Source organism: Seriola lalandi, unplaced genomic scaffold, assembly GCF_002814215.2.
Source record: "Seriola lalandi dorsalis isolate HSWRI2012SDOR001 ecotype SW California unplaced genomic scaffold, Sedor1 jcf7180002054850, whole genome shotgun sequence".
Classification (NCBI taxonomy): domain Eukaryota; kingdom Metazoa; phylum Chordata; class Actinopteri; order Carangiformes; family Carangidae; genus Seriola; species Seriola lalandi.
This window is the reverse complement of record NW_019525403.1, coordinates 391,827-407,460: the sequence shown is the minus strand read 5'-3', so window position 1 is coordinate 407,460 and position 15,634 is coordinate 391,827. Positions and strand designations below refer to the sequence as shown.

Genomic DNA, 15,634 nt, shown 5'->3' with positions numbered 1-15,634 from the left:
AAAGCTTTGCATATGTGAGTCTTCTCGGTTTTATATCATTTAAAATTGGTTATCTTTGGGTTTTAGGCTGTTGGTCTCACAAAACAAACAATTTGAAGACATAATAATGGGTATTTTGCACTATTGCTGCCATTTAATAGACTATAAGGTTACAGATGAATTGATAATGAAATAACACCTTATTTCCTGTACAGCTGTAAATTTTTATCCACAAACAGCTGCAGAGAACATCAAATACAGCAGTTTTCCACAAGATGGATCAAGGTTTAAACCACTGTTTGATTGTTATCAATTGGGGTTGAGAGAGAAGCAAAGCAGACATTTATTTAGGTAAAAACAAAGCAGATGATTACTTTAAGTCACTGTGGTGACTTGGAATGTAATTTATGAAAACATCACATGGTGGTTTCTTCTCAGCTAAACCACTAATTACGGTTTGAATCTGCATGTTGTAGTTAAGACGTGATGATGACTCATTGTTTGGGTTTGGCTAGAAAATATGTCTGGATCAGCTGCTTTGGATTTAACATGACTCATATGTGACATACATCCAACTATACCCGTAGTGTAGTTTATCTCTTGTAATAAGAAAGACATTGAACATGCTCCATGTTATTTAATTCTTCTCTCATGGGTCATTAAAATCTTATCTAATCTCATCTTCATTTATTTTAAATTGGCTTATCTTCATTGATCTTATCTTGACTTGATTTTATTTAATTGCTTCTTATCTCGACCTATGTTGATCGCTTGATTATCTAAAGATATTTTAACTTATCTTGACTCTCTCTCTCTCACTCTAATATTTTTCTTCTTTTATTACTCATTGTTTGACTCCTCTGGAGCATCACTCCTTCAGATGAAAGGTTTTAATTTGCAAGTCTAGAGAAGGATGGGCGGTTGAAATGAATGGAGACTGGACACTTTTGTCACCGCCATAGAAGCATCAAAGAGCTTTTTTCTGGACAGGAAGTAGGTGGTGGTTTAGTTAGTTCCCAGCCCTGTTCTTATTACACCACTTGTTTCTTTTTTACTGATCTTCTGCCTTAGGACCTTATTTTTGTAATTTTACACAAAATTATGACAAAATATGTCAAATAACTGATATGTTGCAGGAGACACCTGCTTGATTAGATTTTGGGTAGTTTCTGGTTCAACATATAGTAAAACGACTTAGTTGCTGACAGAATGGGCAAATTATTAGGCTTTTGTTTTCAAACTTTGTTGTTTGGGGTTTTGACAGTCAACCAAGCTTTTATAGATTGTAAAAAGTATTTAATGTCTGTCCAAAGAAATATTGGAAACTAATCACAAACACATTTTTTAAGGAACAGACATGGTAAACCCCAAACAGTCAGTTAGTATTAGTATTATTAAATCAATCTTAGGGTATATCCTTTTCACTGTACTGTTACTTTACAGTATTTGAAGGCAACTAGAAGTTGAACCCTGCATTGTGTCTGCTACATTAACCTTGATTTTGTCATTCCTCAAAGAACCATATTTACTCAGCAGAGACTAAGGTACCCTCAGGTTGAATAAACAGCAGTAGTCTGCTTCCCAGAGATTTGGCTTATTAACACAAACTTCTCCCTGTTTCCGACATGGCCTCGAGGACGCGGTTCACTCCCACTTTTATCTGTGATTACAGCTTTTATCCTGTGAGCGACGCAGAGTCAGCATCCCTGCCTCAGCCGAGCCCCTTCAGACTGACCAGACCTGCAGACTGTAACAAATGAAACATCAAAGCATGTTGATAATGAAGCCTTCCTATAGAGGACTTTAAAAGCCCCATAAAGACAGCTGTGGGTGATTTCAACCTGCTGCCACCCGTTTGAAGGTGACAGCGGAAGTGTGGAGGTGTAGGAGTGATCTCATGCTGAAGGGTGAGAGGATGTTTTGCTTTCCATCTTCCATCTTTCTATGCAGCCTATCTGATGTGAATCTAAAGTGGCTGGTCAGAAGGTGCTCTCTGCTCTTTGTTTTCCCAGCTGCGGAGCTGCTGGCTTTCAGGTGGTGATGACGGCGGCTGTGGTTTGATTCTCGCACCTGCTCGCCTCTTTAAGATCTAATCTGCTGGTTTCCACAAATAGCATCTATAGATTCAGCTTGATTTCTACTTTCATTTCTAAATCAGGAATCAGGATCAGACTTCTGGTTGGAGCTCCTGTAACCGTAAGACCACAGATTCAGATTAAACCTGCTACATGTCTTGTGAGGTGAGATATTTAACTCCTCCTCACTCATTCAGTCAGCCTCTGTGGATAATGACGTACTAGAAACATACACAGAAACCCAAGACTGTTGTTCTTCCTGATTGTAATGACTCCTTTGGTGATAAGAGGGCCATGTTTTCCTTTTACAAATATTCATATATTTAATCCTAACAAATTGCGTCTGTTTACAAAACCTAAAACAAATGCCTTCCTGTGCCGAAGAGATTTACCCCAGTGAGAACTAAAGAGTAAATCTGTAATGTTGTTGGTTATTTTTAATGTAAGAAACAAAGAAGTTGTTCTGGTTATTTCAAGTGTAGCAACTCCAGATTGTTTTCATTCATCTTTAGGTCTCTTAAACATCAAAAAACAGCAAATCCCATTTGTCTAGCCATCAATACATCATCATCAAGTGTCTTGTTCTGTCTGAACAATGGTCCAAAACCAAAAGATTTTCAATTTAATACAATGTAAGTCGAGGAAGGCAGCAACTTATCACACTTCAGAAGCTAGAACCATCAAAATTTTGCTTGAATTCATGATTCATTGGTCGACAAAATAGCTGAGACAGAAATAATGAACAAACCAGTACAGTGTGCAGGAGTTTTAATGAACATTTAAAGAGTAAGATTTTAATGTTGCAGGCTACTTTAAATGTAAAAAACAAAGAGGAGTTGTTGGCAACTATGTCCAACTGTCACAGTAAAAATATGTGCTATAACACCACAGGTCTGTGCAGGCCAAAGAGCTGATTGTTAGCAGCTTAAGTCAAAGTGTCAGTCTGAAGCTAGTTTCATATAAAAGACCTTAAGTATCTGAATGCACAAGCACAGGCCACGATATCAAAAGAAAAGACATTAATCAGCAGCTTGTTTTTAGTGCCGCTCTAATCTCTAGCTGCCTCAGTGAGTCCTGACTGAGTGCCGGCTGAACTGCCCTCAACCCGAACCAGGGGTGACTCTCATGGAGCTCCATTGTCATCTTTTCCATTTAGGCCAGGACATGTTTTTTGCATGGCACGTCCCATCAGTCTTGAAAAGCATGGAGAGAGTGACATGAGGAGGAAGGGCTTTTAATCATGGAGTCCAAACGGGCTCCGTGCCCATATCATCCACAGGGGTGGGGCTGGCTGCCAAGACAGAGGCCGCGACCCTCTCCAGACTTATTCACACTGCTGTGAATCAGCCAAGAAGTGGCATAGACAAGGACAGCGTACAGAAGCCGGTCCTCACGTTGTTGTTTAAGCTTTACAGACATGCAGATTCACCAGGCAGAGGTCGATGACTGAGCTTCACATGAGCATGAAGTTGGTTTGTGGTTGTTGTTGTGTTCTGCATTCCAGGTTCAGGTCGGATCAGGGATGAAAGGGAAGGTGATGAGAGCTGTTGATCTTGAACATGTCTCGTACGACGAGCTAATTTTGCACATTGCAATCGTTCCTCCTGTTCGTGAGGGCAAAAATGTATTTTAGAGATTTTTCTCTGAAGCCTCAGCAGTTTGAGTCAGATGTCTTTATAGGAAAAATGTCCACTTTTTGTTACTATCCCTTCATTGCAGCTTAACACTGCTTTGTCTCCCATCACTGACACTGGAACAGTAACAGAATGATTACAGCAGGAGACATGTGGGCACATGGCTATTGCTTTTAGACAGACATGTCCTTTAAAGCTCCATATTTTCTACTTCTCCCATAAGAAGATATATTTGTGGTTTTAGAAACCAAAAACCATCTCAGTGTAGTTTTACATCTCCTCTCTCAGGCTTCTCTAATATAAACTCTAAATATATCAGATTTCAGGTAGACACTTAAAGAAACTAAATCCTACAAGGTTGGACGGTGGGTCCAGGTGGGTGGGGCTTGGGGCGTGGCTGAGAGTGGTGACTGCTTTGTTGTGACATCACAAAGTTACAGATGTCCTGATGACACGGTCTCTGAATACAGGCTGTGTGCGTTTCTCTGTGGACTGAGCACTTTGATATTTTCACAGTATCATTATAGAACCTAGACCTGCTTAATAATCAAACAACACATGGACATCTACCTTTATACAATATGGGAACTCTAAGGCACATAACTGCTAAATCTGAAGCGTTTTACTCACTTGGAATAGTAAATCTCTTGTCTTTTGCAGGATGCTTGAAATGTGATATTATGGTCTGATGCAGCTTTCGTCGGGTTTTTGCGAAATGTCGAGCTGTTAACTTTCTTTTGTTCGCCCTTGCAGTAGATGCTCTGTATGAGTCTCTGTGGGTTTTGGGCGAGACAGTGTGCGGTTTGCCCTTTCATGACTCACTGTGAGCATTACTGGGGTTATTAACAGTACTTGCCCTCGAGTACAGAATCTGGGCTGCAGGAATTCAACCTTTCCCGCAGCACCGTGGCCTCAAGTTACGAAGCCTTTGCACTTGACTTGAATGTCACGTTTCTTCAGGCTTATGCTGAAAACATGCACATCTGACAGGTGAGATCAACTGAGGGGCTGAGAAAAGATGGCTGTGTCAGGATCGCGTCTGTTAAACCATTTTGATTTTGTCAACACAGAACTAAAATTACCTATAATCACTTAAAAACCTCCATAATTGCTTTTAATTGTCTCCTGTCAATCATTTCATTTGAGGAGGCGTCTGTTCATCTCTTGCTGGAACAACTTTTTCTCACATTGAAAAGAAGCCACCAGATTCACCGCAACACACCCCGTTCCTTCATTTTTACTACAGCAACAAGCGTCCTCATTCAGCGATAAGGATTCTCCACACAAGGAGCCGACTGTCTTGTCTTCAAGCTCCCGTGTTGCTCAATGAATTGAGCATTGACGCTTGATAGGGGACAGCCGTGAACCGTCTCACACCCTCTTGTCTGGAAATGCCCTGCTTTTGTCCATGCCAGAAACCCACTTCGACATACCACAGGGTGTAAGGACTGAGTAGGAGGAGGAGGGTGGAGAGTGGAGTGTCATGGGTGTTGATTTCTGCAGAGCTTCTGCCAAGATGCCCCACGGGGAACTTTTTTTTCTTTCTTTTTTTTTTCTTGCTTCTTCGCTTTGAAGAATTTGAGTAATTTGATAACTGGAGCAATCAGTGATTTACAGCGCTGACAGGAAGATCTCTAGGTTGTAATACTGTGAGACATCAACTGTGACATCACATTTAAACACAGATAGCAGCATTTTATCTTTATTTATGTGTTCATTTATTTATTGTGGCATCTTCACTGCACCACAAACTTCTTCTATCCACTGTCAGCGCAGCAGGAACCAGGAAGTGCAGGTTTTAGCTCAGTCGACAGTGAGGTTTTTAGTTTGTAAAGTGCATACATTATTGGCACTTTTTTGACTCATAGCATAAACACAATGACTAAAACAGGAGTTACAAGGATTTTTCCAAAAAGGTTTTTGCAAATTTTCTGTGCTTGTTGATGAATTTTCATTTCCATTCTGTGTTTGTGTATGAAAATACTTCACTTGTGGTGTCAGGATTAGATTAAAGCAATTCATGGTTTTCGGTTCTTGTAGAATTTCACATTTACAATAAAGAGTGCGTCAGTTTAAGCTGATTTTCAGTCACATTTTGTCTCTGCACATCCACATGTTGTTTCCAGCTGCAAGAAAACACGGATAACCATAGCTTACAGTATACAAAGGCAATGAAATCAAAGAGTTGATGGTAGGAAAATGCATGCAGATTTTATTAACTGTTGACTTCCTGGTGAGAGAATAAGAAATGTTTAAAACTTGTGTAATAAACATCAGCCTTCCTGTATTCACGATTGAAACCAGTGATAAATACAGTCACTTACAATAGATCTGACCCCTGTGGCCTCTGTGCTGCTGCCATCTGCTGGTTCATGGAGGTACTGCAATTTACTACATGGCCAAAACTATTTGGACACTTTGTCTCACAGCCAATTTATTGAGCATTTCGGTGTGTTTTGGTCTTGTTACCAACAACTACAGCTATAAAAGTATGTCCACCTTTAAGTTGGTGGTCTGTGCAATTACTGTCACCGTGATGCAGTTGTACAGATATAAATGCAACTAATCACAGTGTGAGTATGTGCTGGTGACAGGTATGAACTCTGTGCTTCCTCTTCACTGTCAGACCTTTTTATTTACAGTCTATGTGTCAGACGGAGACACTATCCAAACATGGACATTTAATCTTTTCAAACCCAAGAAATACTCAACTAATCTCTCTAACACGAGTCTCTTGACAGTCTCACAGGTCAGGAGGGATCTTGTTGCCATGGCGATTAGTTGAGGTTGGGGGGATTTAGTCTGGTAATTTAGCACAGCTGTAATTTATACACTCCTCTATATTTTGCTGTTTTTTTTCTCTCCCTCTCTCCCTCAGTGTTAAGACTTAAACCTCTTCCACAATCTATCAATTTCTCCATCTATGCATGGCCAAACGTATTTGGACATCCCTGTAAGTAGGGCTGTTTTTTATGGTTTGGACAAGACCCCTTTAGCTCCAGTTAAGGGAAAAAATGAAGAAAAAGTTTTTGGAAAATAAGTTTATTCACATCTTTGCTGAGAGTTAGATGAGAAGGTTAATATGTCTGTAGAGTAAATATTAAGCTGCAGCCAGGAGGCGGTTAGTTTATCTTATCTTATCTTCTGCCTGAAGGTACAAAATCCCAGAGGACTAACATGTTACATTAGAAAGCCAGTATTCCCCAAAACCTTTAATTGTTCATTTAAATGTAGTGCATGCTGTCGGTAGAGGCTTTTTTGGAAATAATAATCATTTTAAAAAGGAACAGAAAATGTCCCAAGGGTTTCCTTCCAAAATAAAATCAACATGTTCAGGCCATGCACATTTTCCAGGGGTTATTGAAAGGCATTCTGAGAAATATAAACACTCACTTATGGGGGCAGAAGCAGGTTGAGAGAAAGTGAAAAATGCACAAAAGTCACAAACTGCTGGCATCTTACTGCTTCAGGAGGAACTATTTTCTGTAAGCAGACACATCCCCACTAGAGCTTTTATATACAGCTGTAGTACGCGAGATGCCGCTGGAATGTACTGTATATAATTGCATGTGTATGCGTATATGTGAGTGCATAGTACTCCACATGGAAAGCACCAGGTGGCTTCATAAACTGACATTCAGTGACTCACTGAAGCATAATGCTGTGGTGTGTTTACTTACCCTGCTCGTGGCCCTGTGCAGGTCAGAGTAGCTGACAGCTGATAGTGATGAAAAGTGCTGGAAACATGGAGGGAGGGTGGACATGCATGTGGGAGAGTCTGCAGGGCATTTGTGCAGATGTATTGACTAGTGTGTTGAACATGAGCACAACATATAGGAAGATCATGTGTGAAGGAAAAAAGTCTGTCCAGATCTGTAAAAACAAAAGATGTTTTCTTTTATATTTTTGCTCTATATTAGTAAGAAAATGCTTTTTATGTCATAAATATCAACATAAACTTCATAAACTACCAGTTTCTGACATTTAGACATTGACATTTCTTCTATTGTGAAAAAGGAAACAAAGAAATCTCTGGGCAGGATCAGCTTCACCAAAAAAAGAAACACTCCTGCACAGGAAATCTAGCTTTTTACCCACTAAACACAGGCTCTCTAATTGCTTTTGGTAATTACTGCAAGACTGAGGCACATGAGCTTTTTTTTATTATTATTTGTTACAGTGTGTTCCACTGTTTTTCCTTCTGCTCCACCACATTTCATAAAGAAATGTTCTACTTTTTAATGTATTTGACACCTGCAGTTATTTTGATTCATATTGTCAGTACAAAATATATAACTAAATGAGGATGTATTATTTAAGTATGTAATAGAGTTAAACATATCTGCCTATAATACCTGTACGATATAATATAGAGCAGGTGGAACTGCAATATATACCAGTTGAAACTCATTAATGTCCAGTTTTGGTGATTCTACTTGAACTGAAAATGTAATTGTTGAGAATGGACTTTGTTTTGGGGTAAATGTAAAAAGTTTGCCTGAATCAAGCTCAGAAGAAAAGCTCTGTTTTGTCATTTCTGACCTCTGAGCCAAAACTCTTAATCTCATTTGCTGTATCTGTGACAGCTGACTTTCACACACTCCCCAATGAGCCGGGCAAATACGTTGACAGCAGTAGTGTTGTTGTACGAATGCAGAAATGATCAAGAAGTGGCAGTTTCCAATCCTCCACATGTCATGCAGCGTGGGTGTGGGAGGTCTGAGGACTGGAATGTGTAACAGCTGGACGTCCTAGCTTGGCAGATGAGGCGGGTAGCTGGATGATGGGGGCACTCAGGGCCATGTGGAGGAGGCAGCCTGGGAGAAGAGGGGTGTGCCCGGATCCCTACTCCCCTTATCGCCCATCTGTGAGAACCTGGATGTGGTACATCTTCCGAGGATTTAATACAATGAGGCAATGGAGTGGTTCCCGCGGGGGAACAGCTTAATAAGACATCGATCCAGTCAGATCCGCCCTCCCTGGCTGCCTCTCGTCCTCAGCTGCTGTCTTTCATTCATCCCTCACTCCTCTTCGCCCGTCTCAACTTCATCTTTTCACACTTGTGTTACTTTTGTCTTTTATCACTAAGCTATTAATCACCACAGAACACATCAAAGAGAAACAGAAAGTTGAGTCTGAAGCACTACAATATCACATGTGGCTGTTTTGGTTTTTGCTCTCTTTGAAACAGTAAATCAGACGTACGTGTCAGCAGCGTTGTGTAACTGAGCACGACTTCCTTTTGTGCTTTTCTGAAACAGCTCATTTCTTGATGCGAGTGTCAGTTTTAGCTAGATATCCTCTCCGTGTCATGGTAGCCTGTCAGCTGCTGTGTCCATTAGTCCAGTGGTTTCCAACCTTTGTTGATTGTGAGCCTTTAATACAAATGCAGGTGTGCTTGTGTCCCCTCAGCTCAGGTGCATGTTGTTAGTTTTTAGTTGCCTGGAGAGATAAAACTACACATTATAAGTCTGTGTTTTCTCCCTCTGTATTTATTTTGCTGTTAGATTCATCTTGCACACTCGTGTTGCGCCAACCCCCACACTCTGAACAACCATAGGGCTACAACTATTGATTCATCTGCTGATTATTAGTATAAGTATCAAATCCTCACGTTTGAGAAGCCAGAAGCTGGAAAAAAAAGCTGGAAAAAAAACAAATATTTTATATTTTTGCTTAGAAAGTGACCAAAATGATTATTTTTTATCAACTAATCAGCAACTGAAATTGACTTTAACTGTTATTAAAAGTTGTTTTTCCAATTTTTTTATAATGCTTCTGTAAAAATGGTATGGAACAAGAAAAAGCTTTATTGTAATATTTGTAATTGTAAACTAAGGTCTGCTGTAGATTACATAAATGTTAGGTCATTTACTATGGAAAGAAACAGTGATCACAAGATATTTGGTACATGAGGGGAAGTGATGGCACTGCTGCTGGATGACAGCAGAGAAGTGGGAAATGAAGTAAATTAAAGTAAACTAAAGTTTTCTGTCAGTGATGGACTTGCATAAAGACTGGAACAGAAACCTCCATGTGTAATGCACCTACTGAGTGTGGTATCGATCTCCTCATCAACTCATGAAAAGAAAACAAGAAAGGAAGCAAGAAAACAACTGTGTCAGACTAATCCTTTAAGTGACTGTGCTACAGGAGTTTGGAGAATCTTTTGTTTTTTATGTGCTTACAACCGGATGGTCAGGGGTTGATACAACATCCTGCAGAAAAGGATAAGACTGTGACACTTCTTTATGGATTTCTTGCCTAAAAAGCTGCTGTGAACTTTGTGCTTCTCTTTCTGACGACTGAGCTTTTTGCAGCTCAGTGTTTTGCTCAAGGATTCCTGCCCACTTCAATGTGCATGGCAGCTTGGAATTTCAGTCTTTGAACAAAAAGAGGAGAAAACCTGTTTATTATGGTCACAACATATTTAAAAAACTCCATATTTCTTGAGGTTATTTCTATGCAGGATGGGTGTGTCACTGTGGCTTCTTCTCCATGCTGCAGAAAAGCTCTTAGGGGAGCCACTCATCAACTCACACAGGGGAGGAGTTTAAGTGTGCGTTGGGGCAACTGTGAGTAACCAATGACTTCCAGCATCAGTGTAACAAGCCTGCCCCCACACTTGGGTCTCCCCCCTGTGCGTGTAAGTGTTTTTTGTTTTTTTTTAGCAGCCATGCACTGGGAGCTCTAGAGGGAGGGTCTGTGAGTGTGAGCAGGGTTCTTATGTCTCTGCTTTCACTCAGCGGATTCTCAGTGACCCTCGAGCAGCCTGGATCCGACTGTTGAGCGGCTGGTTAACAGGTGGAGCTTTGGGGGAACAGTGAGAGGGCTGTGTGGAGTGCTGCTGCACCCTGAGACACTTTGAGGACTGTTGCAGGAGCCAGCAGCATGTTGAAGATCCAGACGTGGGTGCTTCTCTTGGTTCTCTGCGCTGGGAGCTTGGAGGCCTGGTTGTGGTTCTCAGATCCAGAACCCACCACAGAAATCCCAACAGAGACGGCGGCAACAGGAGCAACAGGAACAACAGGTGCCACCACGACACCCAATGGCACAAAGAAGACGGATGAAGAGGAGGATGACAACTTGTCCGGGGTTGGGGAAGAAATTATCAACATGGCCACGGGAATTCGTAAGTTTGTGGATGTGTGGGACGCGACCCCAACCACCGGGACTACTAATGGAGGCCTGACAGAGAAGGTGGAGAGCGCTAACCCTAACAAGACGGGTAATACAGACAGTTTCAGAGGGGAGAGGGTGGAGGAAGGGTCTGGGGTGAATGCAGAGAATGCATCTGGTTCAGGATCAGGGTCCATGGCTGATCTTGAGTCAAATGTAGAATTGGTGACGGTCTTGAGAGGCGATAAAGTCCTGTCTATCAATTTAACCGCCGATGTTTTTAATATGAATGGGACTCTTCACATCAATGCGTCTGACCCGCCATGTCTCCCCACGCCCTCTGATTGGCCCATTTGCTCAGGCAAACAGCCAAAGTTTCTTACGCTGCCCAACTTTTTCAACCACACATCTGTGGAAGAGGTGGGGGCGTTCCTCAAGGAGTGGGCGTGGCTAACTAGGGTGGGGTGTCACCACGGCACAGAGTGGTTCCTCTGCCTCCTGCTGGCGCCTGGGTGCCCTTCTCCCCTTGCTCCCCCGCCCCTGCCCTGTCGCAGCTTCTGCCACGTCCTGCGGGACAGCTGCTGGGCTTCCCTGGAGAACGGGCGTCTCCCGGTGGAGTGTGGCCTCCTGCCTGAGAGAGCGCAGGAGCGAGGGCGTCCTGCATGTGTGTCATTTAGTAACCAGAAAGGTAACCCCGGCGGGTTAGAATGTATCCTGTGTGGAGATACATTTTGAATCCGATGTCCTGTCAGCGTTGGTCTGTGTGTGTCAATGTTTGCTTTGGTAAAACACTATCTAACATCATCTTTCCCTTCCCATGATTCACTCTGAACATGATTTTGCCCTTTGCAAAGAAATTATTGACATTACAGCTGATGATTTTTCACAGCATACTATAGTGTTTTAAATGATTGAAAGGCTTCTATCCATTATGGTGAACGTCATACCTGCTTTTATTGTTGTCAAAGTGGCATTATTGGTGTGTTGCTGCATTTGTAAGTGCAGATTCAGAGATTAAGTGATGCGTATACAGATGTATACAAAATATATCCACCTCCGGGCAGGGGGATTCACCTTTATACCCAACCAAAAATAACAACATCAGTGCACATCTGGCTGAGCAAGACTGCAAGTGTGTTTTCTGAGACTTTCGATACCTGACTTAAGCCTTTAAGGCAGTGCCTCCTCCCCTTCCCCGAGTTCGTCCTTTCTTCAGGACAAACTCGGGGCAACAAAAGTCTCTTTTCTTTCTTGCCACAAGCTTTAAGAATTCATATGAAATGCATCTATAAACAAGATGTAAAGACAGTAAATCGAGCAGAAAGAAGCGTCTGCAGGAGAAGAAAAAAAGACAACAGGTTGAGCATTTACATACTTTACTTCAGTGATACTTACAGCACTATAAATGTTAAATTGATATAGAAAAATAAGTAATATGTCAAAGTAGTCATATTGGAGAATAAAGGCCACACACACAAACAAGTTGTAGTAAAAGCACAAAAATAAAAGCAAACATGACGTTCACTGTGATGAAAGCCTTAACTCAAGCAGGTATCTGCCAGCAGCGTAAAGTAACAATCAGCATTCAATGGGTTTAAACATGCAGAAACACTTGTTATGGTCATTGCAGTTGTTGCTGCTCCTGCTGTGTGGTGTCACTCCCTGTTCCCCGCACGTCCAAAGCAGGTTCATCAGCACGACAGTGCATGACGCAACGCCTAAGCTCACGTCCCTGTTGCAGGGTGCATGTCGCGCTCGTGCAAAACTGCATCTGCAAAAGCATCGTTTTTGTGTGCTCAGTCAGCAATGGTCAGCAATGTTACAGGTTCTGTGGAAACAGTCGCAGCCTTTTCTTACTTTTGATCATGCATAACATTTACATGATATATTATATTAGATATATTATATTGCCTCTACATGTTGTCAAGCACTTCCTGGCTCATTTATATTGAGAAAAGCGTATTAAATACATATGGTATCCACATTTCCCTTAAGACAGGAAGTGCTCCCTTGTCCAGCCTTTTAGTGACGTCATAAAGTTTACAGTATGGAGTCGTCTTTTGGGGGTTAACAGTTTAAACTTTGCTGCATTAAACCGTCTTTATCATGCGTTTTCCCACAGGAATATTTAATGTAAATGTTCTGGGTTTAAGTGGGAGAGAGGTTTGTTACTTTACATGTGCCACATGTAGGGTTGTTGTTTGGATAACCTTTGAACTCAGACATAAACTGTACTTAAAGCTAAAATGTAGAAAACTCCAACATACAGATATGTATGCTCACAGCTACATAACAGTGTGGTGAAGATTTTTTTTGTTTTTCCATGAATTATTATTATTATTATTATTATTATTATTATTATTATCAGATGTAGTGAAACTGGCTTTTTAAGTTTTTACATTCACTGCACCTGCAGTACAGGATGTGAAACGTCACCGCACTTGTCATTAGACCGTTTTTACTGGGTGTGAATTTCCAAAAACCTGTGCAGGCTACCTCAGTCATTAACCCACACAAAAAGGAAAAAAAAAAGAAAAGGGAGGGATCAGATGTTTCACGTCCCGTAAGCTTCTCAGGGAATCCAGGTTAGATGTTTTAGTCCCATGTGTTGCATTTACCGGTTATCACTTTCTTTACGCTCTGTTCTCTTGGCCGGACAAGAGAATCAGTGCTTTCCCACATACAGCATCAGTCCAGTTCGGCAATAATCCCTTCGCTACTCTCGTCACGTCCTACTCCTGCAGGCCGGTCACGCACTTCTGTCCTGGGTTATTTCCTTGTCATCATATTTCACGATTTCTGATCAGCTGTTGTGGAATTCTGTGTGGATTTAGAGGCGAATGGTGTCTTAGCATTCTCAAGGGGAAACAATTGGGCCATCTGTGGCTGGGAGGGAGGGCTGAGGATGGCATTTATGATATCGACCGTGGGTGGGAAAATGGCCCGCTGCGTAGAAAGAGTGTGGCGATTGTGCGGTCGGTTTGGGAGACAGGGCAACGGTGTCACTCTCGGTAACAAGAGAGCCTTGTGACCGGGATGAGACGGGGCGGCTCAAGTCTCTGCCAGGGGTCAGAGGGCACAGCCATTCGTCTCCACCCTCCAAAACCAGCTACACTTGATGAGTGGTAATTGAGTGTTTGGTCGAGCATGAGAAGATGGGCAGAGTGGAACAAAGTGTGAGAGACTTTTATGCTAACGGGGAATTACCCACTCTTTACAGTCAGTGCACAGTATTCCTCAAAAACACAATTAGCAATTATGTATCATTAACCAGTGTCTAAAATGGAGTCCTCTCTGTTTTCCTGAAATGAAGTTTTTTTTCAGTCGGTGATGAGCTGGTTGTGGCTCTGGCAGCAACAGTAGCAATGGTGGAAAACAGTATGAGAGAAAGCAAAAATCCACCAATTTTAAACAAAAGATCAGATTGTTATACATCAGTTGTACTAATACATTTGTGAAAATAGTTTCTTAATGTCTTCTGTGGCTGTGGAGAAATAAATAACCCTGGTGACGTCGTCAGGGTTTTCTCAGCTTGGACTTTGAATCACACATTAATAACAGAAAGAAAGAGAGGGTGCAGATTCTCAAACACGTTAATACCAGGCAGGAAGCATTTCACTACGAGAATTGAAATGCATTATGGTAAATGTAGGATCCAGTATTTGTCCAGCTTGACTAGAAACTGAAATTCAGGATAAGAATAAAATATAAAAGTTACAGTAAAGCACTGGCAGCTGGGTTGCCAGCTAGTTATTGTTGATGACATTAATTCATATTTTCTGTAATTAGGAAAAATAGGAAGATTCTGCATTTATTTTTGATTTAACAGCAATTTACCTGCAACATATTTGTCAGTATAATGCTTTCATTTCTACAGTAAATTACCCAGTTACGTGAATTAATATGAAAATGGTATATATAATATATTTAGCTAATTTAATCAACTATTTTAATGCAAAGTCCTTCACTTGCATAAACAGTGTCTGCAGGGTTAAACTGGTTAAACTGGCTCATGGGGTCAAGTCTTTCTCTCTGATCTTCTCCTGAAAACAAAACAGCAGTTCGTATGTGAAGTCGCAGCAAAGCAGAAGATATAGAACTGTCCACAAAGGTAAACGTTTCAAAGTGTAGCTTTAAAGTATTTTTACTGGGTGGTTTCATGTTTGGAAAAAAAGGATGTTGAAGATAAAGTATTAAAAAGGAAAACAAAGCTGCTGATGTGTCTGAAAAATCAGTGCTACCTATTGCAGCTCTCTTGGTGAGATATTTGAATTGGACCGCAGCCAAGAAACCAGACAATTTCAGATAGTGATACTCTAAGAAAAGAAAGAAGTCCATCTGATGTGATCTGAGCTCGGCACTGATCCTCCATCAGTCAGCATTAATTGGCTCTCAGCTCTCAGCTTATTTAAACATGGATTAAAGTCTGAGTGTGTGGCAGCTGCGTCGCCTCCGTTTGAAGTGTTAACTGATGCCACTTTGCTTCTCAGACGTGTGAAGTTCAGTTGGTGAGGTCCCAGGAGGGCAGAACCACAGCTGGGGGGGGGGGGGTTTAGAGGCTCTTAACTTGTTTTAAGGTGCAGACTGTCTGAACTGTTTAAATACTTCTGATTCACACTTTAATTGGTTTGTTATTACAGCGCTTACTTCTCCAAATAAGGGCTGCAGCTCTCAGATGGAGGTAAAGTAAGCTCTTGTTGAGGCATACTTTGATAATGGTGTAATGTTCTTGAACATTTTGCATGCACCAAAACAAAAAGACTCAGATTGCTCACACAGAACATGTGTTTTTGTGTAATTATAGATGAGGAATGAGTAGGCATTGAT

At 41.4% G+C, this 15,634-nt stretch overlaps 1 protein-coding gene across 8 annotated transcripts in view; it reads left to right on the top strand.

Moving 5' to 3' along the window:
• The window catches only part of LOC111670337 (collagen alpha-1(XVIII) chain-like), a 41,430-nt gene that overhangs the window by 3,034 nt on the left and 22,762 nt on the right, over nucleotides 1-15,634 (top strand). For 4 of the 8 annotated variants that reach the window (XM_087179534.1, XM_087179535.1, XM_023427013.2 and 1 more), the window contains exon 1: nucleotides 10,934-11,495. The exons of 1 other annotated variant lie outside the window; for it this stretch is intronic. In XM_087179534.1, the coding sequence (XP_087035660.1) occupies nucleotides 11,003-11,495 (493 nt within the window). In that variant the 5' untranslated portion in view covers nucleotides 10,934-11,002. 3 more of the 8 variants (XM_087179537.1, XM_087179536.1, XM_087179538.1) reach the window with 2 other exon arrangements.